Source organism: Parasteatoda tepidariorum, chromosome 9 (assembly GCF_043381705.1).
Source record: "Parasteatoda tepidariorum isolate YZ-2023 chromosome 9, CAS_Ptep_4.0, whole genome shotgun sequence".
Lineage (NCBI taxonomy): Eukaryota > Metazoa > Arthropoda > Arachnida > Araneae > Theridiidae > Parasteatoda > Parasteatoda tepidariorum.
Genome location: NC_092212.1, coordinates 44471523 through 44484836, shown reverse-complemented (window position 1 = coordinate 44484836; position 13314 = coordinate 44471523). Strand labels below are relative to the sequence as shown.

The following is a 13314-nucleotide window of genomic DNA, read 5'->3' as shown; positions in this document are numbered from 1 at the left end:
CAGTGCCGTTCCTGGCGGGTATGCAGCGAATGCCCCGCACGCAGGCGCCCAATTTAAGGGGCGCCAAATTCAACTATTCGAAGTATAAGCATAGTATATAGGGGCGTACAAAATTATTCTTGCACGCAGGCGCTCGCCACCCCAGGAACGGCACTGCCAATACCGCACACCCTCGGTCCCTACGCAGACCGATCCAAGTGGTCACCCACCCGCACACTTACCGTAGCCAGTGATGCTTGACTTCGGTGATTTGCTGTGAGCCGTGTCTTAACGATCAGTCCACTGCGGGACGCAAAAACATGGATTTCATCTTCTCCCTTGATGACGTATTCGAGCGTTGCGATCGTATCATATCTGCTATCTATCTAGCCTCAACCAAAGCCTTATCAATAAGCATAGAAAGCTATAAGCTTAAAAAAAGATCTCGTCTCACTATACTACACTGATCAACTAGTCAATCCTGGCCAAAACTCAATCTAAACAATCCAAGCATACATTTGGATGAGTAAGGAAATCCGTTATCCGAATAACGAAAAATGTACTCTAAATTTGTATATCATTTATCGTGTTAAATAGAAATTCTTGCTTTAATGTCTGTGAGATATATTCATTGATTTTAGTTTTTTTGCCCTAAGATGCTTACACAAGTTTTGTGGAAGAGATATTACATTGGCAATGTATGAAGAAAAATAATTCAAAGCATAAAATGGTGAAAAGTGTTTTAAAATAATGTAAAAGCTTAATTTCTATAAACTGTTTGCGTGTTACAGATCTTGTTTATATGCCACAATTATCTTCATTCATTAGGGAATCTTCATTATAAATCTAGACAGACATTATCGTTGCATATGTTATTTGGAATTTCCTTGTACTCATGACTATGCATTTAAAACTTTAGTTTAAAAATTATTTTGGCAGTTTGTGTTGAAGTGTCTTAATTTGCAGCCAGTCTCAGGAAATCTCTTCATAATGTTTGTGTGAAAAGTGTGTTACTCATGAAATATGCTATTTGAGCAATGTTTGTCATAGAAAAATAATGGTTTGACTAAACAATTTCATTTTTAATCAAATGTAAACATTTATTTATTTAGTTAGCCTGCTAAGCAATTAACAATAGTAATAGGTTAAGATAACTAAATTTTTATGAAGCATATTAGATTAATTTTTTGTTTACACTAGTTTAAATTTTCCGTATCTCTGTGTATGTGAAAAAATATTTGATCTAAAGTGAATACTTCAACCTATAATATGTAATTTTATTTTTGTCTTAAGTCTGTATCATTAAATATTCTTTATAATATTAGTTTCTTAAGGTTGGTTTTTGTGTTCATCTTAATCATATGATAGTCGAAACATATAGTTAGAAACTTAAAAATTTGTACTAATATTAATATTAAGACTAATATTTCTAAGTAATAGACAACCCTTCTTGTTGGTGATAACAAGAATACTTCTTCTTGTGTAACATGTAATAAGAGTTTTTCTTAGAAAAGTTTACTAGTTACAACAACTTTATTTAAATGCACACATTTTTACGCAAGGTGTTATGAAATGAACTAAGACTAATATTTCTAAGTATTAGGACTCATTCATGTTGGTGAGAATACTTATTCTTGTGTAATAAGAGTTTTTCTTAGAAAAGTAATACTGGTTATTAACCTGATTCTTGTAATAAGAGTCTTTCACTAAGAAGTAATGTGACGGAATACAGTCATGTCCATACTGGTGTGAAGCCACATTCTTGTAGCATATGCAATAAGAGTTTTTCCCATAAAAGTGACATGACTAAACTCTATCCTGTTCGAATGGGTGAGAAATCCTTTTCCTGTAATGTATGTAATAAGACTTTTTCAAAGAGAAGTAATCTGACTAATCACAGTTATGTTCATACTGGTGAGAAACCTTTTTCTTGTAGTATATGTAATAAGAGTTTTTCTCAAAAAAGTCATCTAACTTCACACAATCTTGTTCACACTGGTGAAAAACCTTTTTCTTGTAGTATATGTAATAAGAGTTTTTCAATAAAAAGTAATCTAACTGAACACAATCGTGTTCACACTGGTGAGAAACCTTATTCTTGTAGTATATGTAATAAGAGTTTTTCTCAAAGAAGTAGTCTGACTGGGCATTTTCGTATTCATACTGGTGTGAAGCCACATTCTTGTAGCATATGCAATAAGACTTTTTCCCATAGAAGTGATATGACTAGACACAGTCGTGTTCACACTGGTGAGAAACCTTATTCCTGCAGTATATGTAATAAGAGTTTTACAAACAGAAGTGAACTGACTAATCACAGTTATGTTCATACTGGTGACGACCCTTTTTCTTGTAGTATATGTAACAAGAGATTTTCACGAATATGTAATCTGACTAAACACAGTCGTGTTCACGCTGGTGAGAAATCTTATTCTTGTAGTGTATGCAATAAGAGTTTTTCGGGAAAAAGTAATATGACTAAACACAGTCGTGAGCACACTTTTGAGAAACCTTATTCTTGTAGTATATGTATTAAGAGTTTTTCACAAAAAAATAAACTGACTAGACACAGTCGTGTTCACACTGGTGAGAAACCTTATTCTTGTAGTGTATGTAATAAAAGTTTTTCACGAAAAAGTTATCTGACTACGCACAGTCGTGTTCACACTGGTTAGAAACATTTTTCCTGCAGTATATGTAATAAGAATTTTCCACATAGAAGTTGTCTGACTGAGCATTTTCATGTTCATACCAGTAAGAAACCTGATTCTTGTTGTTAATTCTTAGAGTTTATCTTCATAAAGGGTTTATATTTTATTTAGAGGGTCTCATTGTTAATTTTTATGTAAATAAATAAAAAATTTAAAGTTTTTCTCTCTGATTTTTTTCTTTTTGATGTGTCTGAACTTCGAACCATTTACATGTTTTTTTCCATTTTAAAACCTTAGTTTTTTTTTTAACCATAACATAATTTTTAAATCATTATTTTCAAAGTGTGTAAGAAAGTTTTTTTCAAAAAATTAGGAATAAAGATCCATTTCTTTAATTTTAATAATTAAATTTATAAACAAATTTAATTATGTGACAAAATACTTAAATTTAATAAAAAATGAAAATTGGATTATGAATTCACATTTAGGTTTAATTATATAAAATACCATTTTAAACATAAAAATTATTTAAAAAATTGGGAGCTATGCTAAAAAAGTTTACTTAAACTTGATAATTTTGTTGCTTTTTCTCTTGTAACTTCAAATTTTTCAATTTAACATAAGAATTGAAATTATTGTGAAGACTTAAATGCAGATAGAAAATGATTTATTTGATAAAATGCAATCAATATGATATTTTACTCATTAATCTAATATTTGATCATTTAGAAGCAGAACATTATCAAAAATAATTCATTTATTTAAACTATGCATTTTATTTTGAAAGAAAAAAACATTACAGAATATACATTCTTTAAAAAAATTTATAAGCATGATTTTGGATGTTTTTCAGAATGTTTTTTAATGCAGTAATCTACTAGGAAAAAAAAAATTTGTTGCAGGTTTTTGAATAAATTTATTTTACTTTTAACTTATTGTGAGTAATATAAGTAGTTTTGCACGTGTACAAAATTCAACTTTGTTGACAAACAAAATTTAATTTTTATTGCTCTAATGTCTCTCTAGTGTTTTTAAATAAGCTTATTTTGCATTGCTATAGTACATAAAGTTATTAACCTATNTTCTCTTGTAACTTCAAATTTTACAATTTAACATAAGAATTGAAATAATTGTGAAAACTTAAGTGCAGATAGAAAATGATTTATTTGATAAAATGCAATCAATATGATATTTTACTCATTAATCTAATATTTGATCATTTAGAAGCGGAACGTTATCAAAAATAATTCATTTATTTAAACTATGCATTTTATTTTGAAAGAAAAAAACATTACAGAATATACATTCTTTAAAAAAATTTATAAACATGATTTTGGATATTTTTCAGAATGTTTTTTAATGTAGTAATCTACTAGTAGAAAAAAAAATTGTTGCAGGTTTTTGAATAAATTTATTTTACTTTTAACTTATTCTGAGTAATCTAAGTAGTTTTTCACGTGTACAAAATTCAACTTTGTTGACAAACAAAATTAAATTTTTATTGCTCTAATGTTTTTAAATAAACTTATTTTACATTGCTATAGTACATAAAGTTTTTAACCTATTGTGAGTAATCTAAGTAATTTTTCACATTATGTACAAAATTCTATTTAATTGACAAACAAAATTTAACTTTTATTGTTCTAAAGTCATGTTTTACATTCAAAAATATTTACGTTTCTATTCTCAGTATATCTGTAATAGTTGTGTGGCTTTGCAATTAATAATTTTTTTTATCAAAAATATTCTGTAAGTCAAATTACTGTGAAACATTTGATTAGCACTAAAAACAGCATGTGAAAGATTTCCGTGGCCTTTTTTTGCCTTATTCTTAATTGAAATAGAATTCTAAATTTCATTCAGAATAAATAAAAAAGGAAAATAATGATTACCATATCTTTGCTAAAAAAATTTTTAGTTGTGATAAATTTATGCTAATTATTTTTTTCATATACTTTACAAAAAAATTAATTGTATTCATTGCCTCACCTATTTGCTAATGTCAGAGTTGGGCGTCGATTACAACTGTAATTGATTACAGATAATTACTGCTATATAATCAATGACTTGTAATCATGAGTGCAGGTATTTGCGATTACAAATAATCATAATTTTTTATTACATCAGAGTAGAGAAAAAATGTAATTGATTACATTTTTCAATTACAATAATTGATTACTTATAATCATGATTACAAATTTCCATTACAACTGAAATCCTGATTACATAACCAATTACTGTAATCAAGTACTTGTAATCATAATTACAAGTAATCAAAAAATATGATTACACATAATTATGATTACATGTAATCTAGATTATAATTACAATTGATCTAAATATATGATTACAAGACTATTATATACTTATAAATGATTATATTTTAAAGTAAATAGTATAATTCTTTGTATTGACATACATATGTATAATTGTACATATTGACATTTCGTGTATGTATGAATGAATGTAACTAAAATGTATATATGTTACCCGCAAAGTATGAAACGCCGGCATTGTATAGAATGACTTGGCATTGTATAGAATGCCTGACATTTTTAGGCAAAGTATGAAGTGTGAAAAGTATTACATACTACTTTGCCTAGGCATTGTGTGGAATGCCTAGGCATTCTATACAATGCTGGATGCTATTTAGGCAAAGTATGAAATAATCGTCCAGATGAGGTTATTATGTAAATGATGTGCATGTTACTGTGAATGAGAGAAATTGGTGGTTGTTGACTTTCACCGGTGAATGTTGACAATCACATAGTCGCTTTGGTGAATGTCCGAAATATTTATTACATCCGATTTGATATTAATTTATTCGTGGATATAATTACATTTATTCGATATTTTAATACTTACTGACGATAGATTAGAAGAAACATCAGTGTTTGGAGTATCGGGCAAATGTATACCGCGCTGTGACCCTTGACCTTGAAAAAACATCAGTGTAGGGTATACCAGGAAATGGCACTTCATCTTAAAAAAGCATCAGTGTAGGGTATACCGGGCAATGGCACTTGACTTTAAAAAAACATCAGTGTAGGATGTACCGGGCAGTTGAACTGAACCATAAAAAACATCAGTGTAGGGTATACCGGGCAATGGCACTTAACTAGACCTAGTATATATTTCGGACATTTACCAAAGGTCCAGTCATACTAGTTCTAGTTAAGTGCCATTGCCCGGTATACCCTACACTGATGTTTTTTAAGGTCAAGTGCCTTTGCCCGGTATACCCTACACTGATGTTTTTTTAAGGTCAAGTGCCACTGCTCGGTATACCCTACACTGATGTTTCTTCTACTCTATCGCCTGTAAGTATTAAAATATTGAATAAATGTAAAACTACCGATTTCGGTCATTCACAGTAAGATGTATTTGTCAAAAATAAAAATGTTATTCTGAAAAAATACTGAGAGTGCCATTGAAAAACATTTATTTAAGTTATGCAAAAGAAAATTTAAGCCTTTCTTATTAAGGAAAATAAAATTTTCATATAAAAATATGAAATTTACCTACTTGTTGCCACATGGCAGGCTTGAATGATATTTTGAATTACATATTATTAAATTTTTCTATCTAAATTTCATTAAATTCCTCCATTTCCCTGTAGCACAGTAAAAAAATAATTTTTGTTATTAGTCAAAAGTCGCATGTTCCATGCATGTATCTACAATATTTTTATATCTTATGCATCATCTGCTATTTATAATGTATGAATATTGTCAAAATATGAATTTGCAGTCAAAGTTAAAATGATATTCCACAATGTTACCATTTTTAACTTACGGGTTTTTGCAAAAACTCTTACTTTCTCTTACATAAGTTTAATATTTTTTCTCTGGTGCCTACGCAATTACTTGAAATTTTATGTACGGAAACTAACGTAAATTTTCAAAATCTTCTTATTGTGTTTCTTAGTTACAATAATGCTTACAGGAATACAACTTTTAAGCCGTAGTTTGCTTTCCTCTGTTCTAACTATTTATTTTGAGGCAGCCCGTATATTGTATATAACTTGTGATAATATCCTCATAATTGTAACTGTAAATGGTCAAGACCAGATTTCGTGTATTTAAATTTATTTAATCTAAAACACTGAATAAAATGAAACATGATTTTAGCAAAACCTAAAATACAAACTGCCCAATAATTTACATCACAACAGTTATTTGAAGAATATAATAATTGAAACAAATATATTCTTAAAAAGCCAGCTGATTTTAGATTGAAAAATATGCTATTTCCAAAAAATATCTTTGAGATAAAATTATATGTGTGTTTACTTTCAGAAGTGCATCCTTTTTTCTATTGTAAATTTTAGTAATTTTATATTTTTATGAGACTACTAAAAAGAAAGTTTTTTTTAGAATAAAATGTATCACCGTAACAGTTTTACAAATATTATTCTTAATTAGCAATGACAGTGAGTTAATTGGTAATGCATATTAATTACATCAAATGGGAATCACAGTTAATAAACAGTCGTAACTGCTTTTTGTTGCTATTAAATAGTCATGCTATTAAATAGCATTCAAAGTAAAATCAAACATATTAATTTTGATTGTGATTTAACTGTATAAGCAAATTAGTTATAATCAATTAAGTAAATGAAGAAAGTAATCAAAGTAAATGAAGAAAAGTATTAGACTGTGCGAGTTATATAATAAATTTGTAATAATCATATAATATATTTGAAATCTCTAAGGTCACAAGAAATATATTTCGCAATTTTTGAAAAATGTCTGAATTCTAACTATATTTCTAGTTTTTATCTCTGAGTATTGTCATTTTTTAAACCACTTATGTTTAAATAATGTAAACATGATAAAAAATTTTTCAATTCTATATAATTTTTTTTAATGGCACCAAAGTTACAATTGTTGAAAAGCATAATTAACGTTTATGTTAAAACTTCTTTTTNGACGTATATTGTATATAACTTGTGATAATATCCTCATAATTGTAACTGTAAACAGTCAAGACCAGATTTCGTGTATTTAAATTTATTTAATCTAAAACACTAAATAAAATGAAACATGATTTTTGCAAAACCTAAAATACAAACTGCCCAATAATTTACATCACAACAGTTATTTGAAGAATATAATAATTGAAACAAATATATTCTTAAAAAGCCAGCTGATTTTAGATAGAAAAATATGCTATTTCCAAAAAATATCTCTGAGATAAAATTATATGTGTGTATACTTTCAGAAGTGCATCCTTTTTTCTATTGTAAATTTTAGTAATTATATATTTTTATGAGACTACTAAAGAGAAAGTTTTTTTTGGAATAAAATGTATCACCGTTACAGTTTTACAAATATTATTCTTAATTAGCAATGACAGTGAGTTAATTGGTAATGCATATTAATTACATCATATGGGAATCACAGTTAATAAACAGTCGTAACTGCTTTTTGTTGCTATTAAATAGTCATGCTATTAAATAGCATTCAAAGTAAAATCAAACATATTAATTTTGATTGTGATTTAACTGTATAAGCAAATTAGTTATAATCAATTAAGTAAATGAAGAAAGTAATCAAAGTAAATGAAGAAAAGTATTAGACTGTGCGAGTTATATAATAAATTTGTAATAATCATATAATATATTTGAAATCTCTAAGGTCACAAGAAATATATTTCGCAATTTTTGAAAAATGTCTGAATTCTAACTATATTTCTAGTTTTTATCTCTGAGTATTGTCATTTTTTAAAATACACTTATGTTTAAATAATGTAAACATGATAAAATTTTTTTCAATTCTGTATAATTTTTTTTAATGGCACCAAAGTTATAATTGTTGAAAAGCATAATTAACGTTTATGTTAAAACTTCTTATTACTAATGGAGAGAAAAAAATCAATTAACAGAAAATAAAAACCTAACTGATTTTTTTTTCAAATTAAATACATTTTTTATATGAAATAATAACTTTTCCCTAAATATAAATTTTTAAAAGTGAGATTTGAACGTCTTTCGTTTCATGCTAATAATATTCAATTTAATTTACTTTAAGCTAAATCTACGCAATTTTCATTAAAAGAAGAAAAAAAAATTAAAAGTAGGTATATAATTCTGTTGATATTTAAAGCAGCAAATCAAATTTAATATTAAAAACAATAAATGTTTATGAAAAACATCTTTGAAGTGGAAAAAATATTATAAGTGAACATAAAGATATGTGATTGTCATCTTTTATGTACTTTTAAGGAAAAGACATTAAAAAAAATCTGGTTATTACTTAGTTATTCTGTACGATAGTTAATAGTTTTTTCTTATCCTAGTAAAAGGGGGGAACTAATTTTTAAAAAATTATGATTTCCAAGAAGTTCAAAAAATGAAATGCTATATTTAGTGAATACTGTTTACAGAATCTTTCATTTTTTACCAAGTTCTATATTTTTTTTTTATGAAGGCAATATTTTTCATTATAATGAATTTGTGTACAATTAATGTGGTCATTGATTATCCTCTAATTCAGTGTTTCCCAAACTTATGACTTTAGCGTACCCTTTCTAAATGTTTCGTAACGCTGTGTACCACTAATAAAAAAATGAATGTATTTTTTACAATAGAAAAATTGCACAAAAGTTAAAAATCACAACTGGCTGTTGACACCACTAATTGTTAACTGCTAACTGTGTAAAAAATAGCCAATAGAAAAATACATAATTGTAAATTTTCATGGCTAGCTTTGTTTTTAAGTAATTTTTTTTTTTTTTGAAATTTTCGTTTNATATGAAATAATAACTTTTCCCTAAATATAAATTTTTAAAAGTGAGATTTGAACGTCTTTCGTTTCATGCTAATAATATTCAATTTAATTTACTTTAAGCTAAATCTACGCAATTTTCATTAAAAAAAAAATTAAAAGTAGGTATATAATTCTGTTGATATTTAAAGCAGCAAATCAAATTTAATATTAAAAACAATAAACGTTTATGAAAAACATCTTTGAAATGGAAAAAATATAATAAGTGAACATAAAGATATGTGATTGTCATCTTTTATGTACTTTTGAAAAAAAGACATTAAAAAAAAATCTGGTTATTACTTAGTTATTCTGTACGATAGTTAATAGTTTTTTTCTTATCCAAATAAAAGGGGGGAACTAATTTTTAAAAAATTATGATTTCCAAGAAGTTCAAAAAATAAAATTCTATATTTAGTGAATACTGTTTACAGAATCTTTCATTTTTAACCAAGTTCTATATATATTTTTTTATAAACGCAATATTTTTCATTATAATGAATTTGTGTACAATTAATGTCGTCATTGATTATCCTCTAATTCAGCGTTTCCCGAACTTATGACTTTAGCGTACCCTTTCTAAGTTTTTCGTAACGCTGTGTACCGCTAATAAAAAAATGAATGTATTTTTTACTATAAAAAAATTGCACAAAGGTTAAAAATCACAACTGGCTGTTGACACCACTAATTGTTAACTGCTAACTCTGCAAAAATAAGCCAATAGAAAAATACGTCATCGTAAATTTTCATGGCTAGCTTTGTTTCTAAGTAATTTTTTTTTTAAATTTTCGTTTGTCGCAAGATATGTCGCATAAGAACACGTACCCCCGCTAAATTGTTCCCGTACCCCTGGATGTACGCACACCACACTTTGGGAAACACTGCCCTAATTCTTAAAGAGGTCTCAAAGCAGTGATCATAATAATTAATAAACATAAAAGAATCATTAAAAAGTGGAATATATATCAAATCAACGGACGTCCCCTGCCACCGCTAAAAATCAGTTTCGCAGCCAGTACTGTTGGTAAAGCTTTGCTAAATTTGGCATTTTATCGCTATTTACACCTGGCTGGGGCGTTAAAATTTCGTCGTTAGTGCATGCGCATTTCACGCAGCCGGTGTGCGGTGCGGGCGGGGAGAACATGAATAACATGAACAACAAAATTCATTTTGAAGCTTATCTTAGCAGAGACAATCGATGTACAGAATACAAAAGAAAAAAAAAACAAATAAATAAACGGACCACTCTGAGTAACGTTTGATCCAATGATCGGATCTCTTATTCTAAGACCCAATGGTTTGAAAATGTAAACTCAAATATGCTAATTAAAAAGTGCTGAGGATATTTTAAGTTGCGAAATCAGAAACCAAAACGTACTTTCTCTGAATATACATATCTTTTTTACGACGCATACGTCCAGAGGAAGGCATTGGGCTGGCTGGCCAACTATGATGATGACGGATTTCTGTATCGCAAAGTATAAGGGGCTGCCACACTCTGAGAAATATGGTCAATAATTTGATCAAGAGAGCTATTCAAAGTTTGAACCCTTTACCATTAAATTTATTTTGCCGAGAACTTTTCTTCTCGAATCGGAAAATTTTAGCACACAATTGTAAAATTTATTTTCCTAAAGGTAAAGTAACTTTAAGTAAATATTTAAGTAAAAATAGTCGAAAAAAAATTTGAATTATAAGGTAAAAGAATTTTTATATCATTTTAAAGAATGTAATTTCACATGTCAAAATACAAAATTTGAGCGAAATCTCTTGAATAGTTCTTGAGAAATGGAATTTTAAGGAAGTCTTATTTAAAACCCGATCAGACGTAAAAACTTACTTTTTTCTGGATAAACATATATTTCTTTTTACATATTTAGTTCTTCCCCTTCAAAATATAACTATAACAGTTTAGTTAGGAGAGCGGTTGAAAATGTGGTCCCCTTAATATTAATTTCACTATTGTGAATTAAGGACAATACTATTGTGACTGACTTTACTAATGTGACCATAATGCCCAGGTTGTGACTGTCCCTTATACTTTGGGGGTCAGAAAATTCTGAACTAGTCGGAAAAAAAGTATGTTTATTCAAAGAAAGTACGTTTATGATGATTAGTTAAATAAAGGGTGGGAAAAAACAGTTTAGGGTAAATAATGTCTTAAAATTTATCCACATGACAATTACGAAGCACACAGAAAAGCTGCAGAGCTGTTTAAAGTCTTTACCTCTACAAAATATCTTCTACATGTTAATAGAGGGCGCTATTTGTGTTGGGTAGTGAGAGAGAGGGCTAACCATTTAGGCAAACTATCGGGGATGATTGTATTCCTGGTTCTGGATTGTGCTCCGGAATTCCAGGGTTTTCGTATCCCGGTCTAAAAATTAGTAGTCGAGCAAATGATTTTTCTGGGAATATCTCGAAATTCCGCGTTCCTCAATACCATTAGTTCTCAGACTTGTCAAAACCATAATCCGACAAAATCCCGCAACCTAAGATTTTAATTTTGAATCTTTCGCTAAACGAAACGTTTACGTATTTTGGCAGTTTCACGGATCTTCAAAGGGGGTCGACCTCCCTCGTTCCCATAGCTTATATTGCATAGGGATACAACATAGAGGGGGAATAGGATTGTGGGCAGTACCTCCTACCATTTATTACATTCGTAAAATTTTATTATTTAAACTATAATGTAAAATAGAATATTAAACGCTACGTTTTTCAAGCCACTCCTTTAAAAAAAGAAAAACGTTAGACGCATCATTTTCTGAAGACAGAGAGGGAGGGGGGAAGTTGGTATAGAATCACCAACTTTTAATGCCCCCCCCTCTTTCTACAGGGTGGGCCAGTCAAACCTGCATTTTTGAAAAGGGCAGGAGATTGTACGTACTTTTTGAACGGCCCCTAAACGTTTTTTCGCTGTGAAATCGTTTTACCGAAGTGGTAGTTATGCAGTCGCTTAGCGTCGTTTTCGGACGAATTTTCAAATTAATCGAAATAGGCCAGTGCCGTCTGTTAATTCAATCAAATTGTGGGTGAAAAACTTTGAAGCAATTGGTCCTCAGCGTATGCTCCGTAATGCTCCAGTTTCAGAAATCGCCTGCAAGAACGTCTCGATCGGGAAGGACACCATCTTACTGGCTTTATTTTAAAACAGTGAATGTTGTTTCTTAAATGCTTTTTAATGTAGATTAAGATTGTAACAATAAAATTTTTAAATATCCATCAGTTTATTTTTTAGTCATTTCAAAAATGCAGGTTTGACTGGCTCACCCTGTATCTATCTCGATCTCTAGAAAATGATGGGCCTATATTTTTCGTTTTAGGTGCGACAAAAAGAAATTTTTCTTTTCTTTTTAATCCACCCAAAAAACATAGTTCTTACTTACCAATAAAATGGAGATAAATTTTGTTTCGCTATTTTTAAGAAGCAAATGTAACTTGAATTGTCATTAGACACCGGGTTCCCATTCCAGACGCAGTTTAAATTTGTGGATTTTACTTATAAATCAGCAGAAAAAAAATCGAAGTTTTGTTTAACGAAGAATTCTCTTTAGTGATAAAATGACGATAAAGTTGGCTTTCAGTGGTTCGGAAGCAATCATAACTTGTTTTGTCAATTGAATGCATGTTGAACTTGGAGCACTTCGGCTACATTCTTAATTTCGCTGTTCAGCTCACAACTTATTTTTTTATTTCAATTACCGATCATTTTAAATTATTTAAAATTATAAAAACGCTTTTTAAAAGTGTAACTATTAACAAAATGAATTGTTGACCGTGTAAAGCTAAGCACAGATGGCGTTAGCGGTTAAAATTCGTCATAGGACTTCCGGGTTACTACTTCCGGCTGATTTTTACTTTTTAAACATAAAAAGCGCAACATCCAATATTATTGAAGTTATACTTCTTATGCG

General features: G+C 29.0%; 1 protein-coding gene across 1 annotated transcript; it reads left to right on the top strand.

Annotated features, from left to right (window-relative positions):
• Positions 1 to 400: 400 nt before the first annotated feature.
• On the top strand, positions 401 to 2853 carry LOC122271702 (zinc finger protein 271-like). Its single transcript, XM_043053856.2, has one exon. It carries the CDS (start codon positions 1782 to 1784, stop codon positions 2652 to 2654), a length of 873 nt encoding a protein of 290 aa, XP_042909790.1. The 5' UTR covers positions 401 to 1781; the 3' UTR covers positions 2655 to 2853.
• Positions 2854 to 13314: the final 10461 nt, after the last annotated feature.

What these genes read in the sequence shown, in the direction of transcription:
- LOC122271702 (XM_043053856.2), top strand. Translation starts at nt 1,782, where the DNA reads ATGACTAAACTCTATCCTGTTCGAATGGGTGAGAAATCCTTTTCCTGT.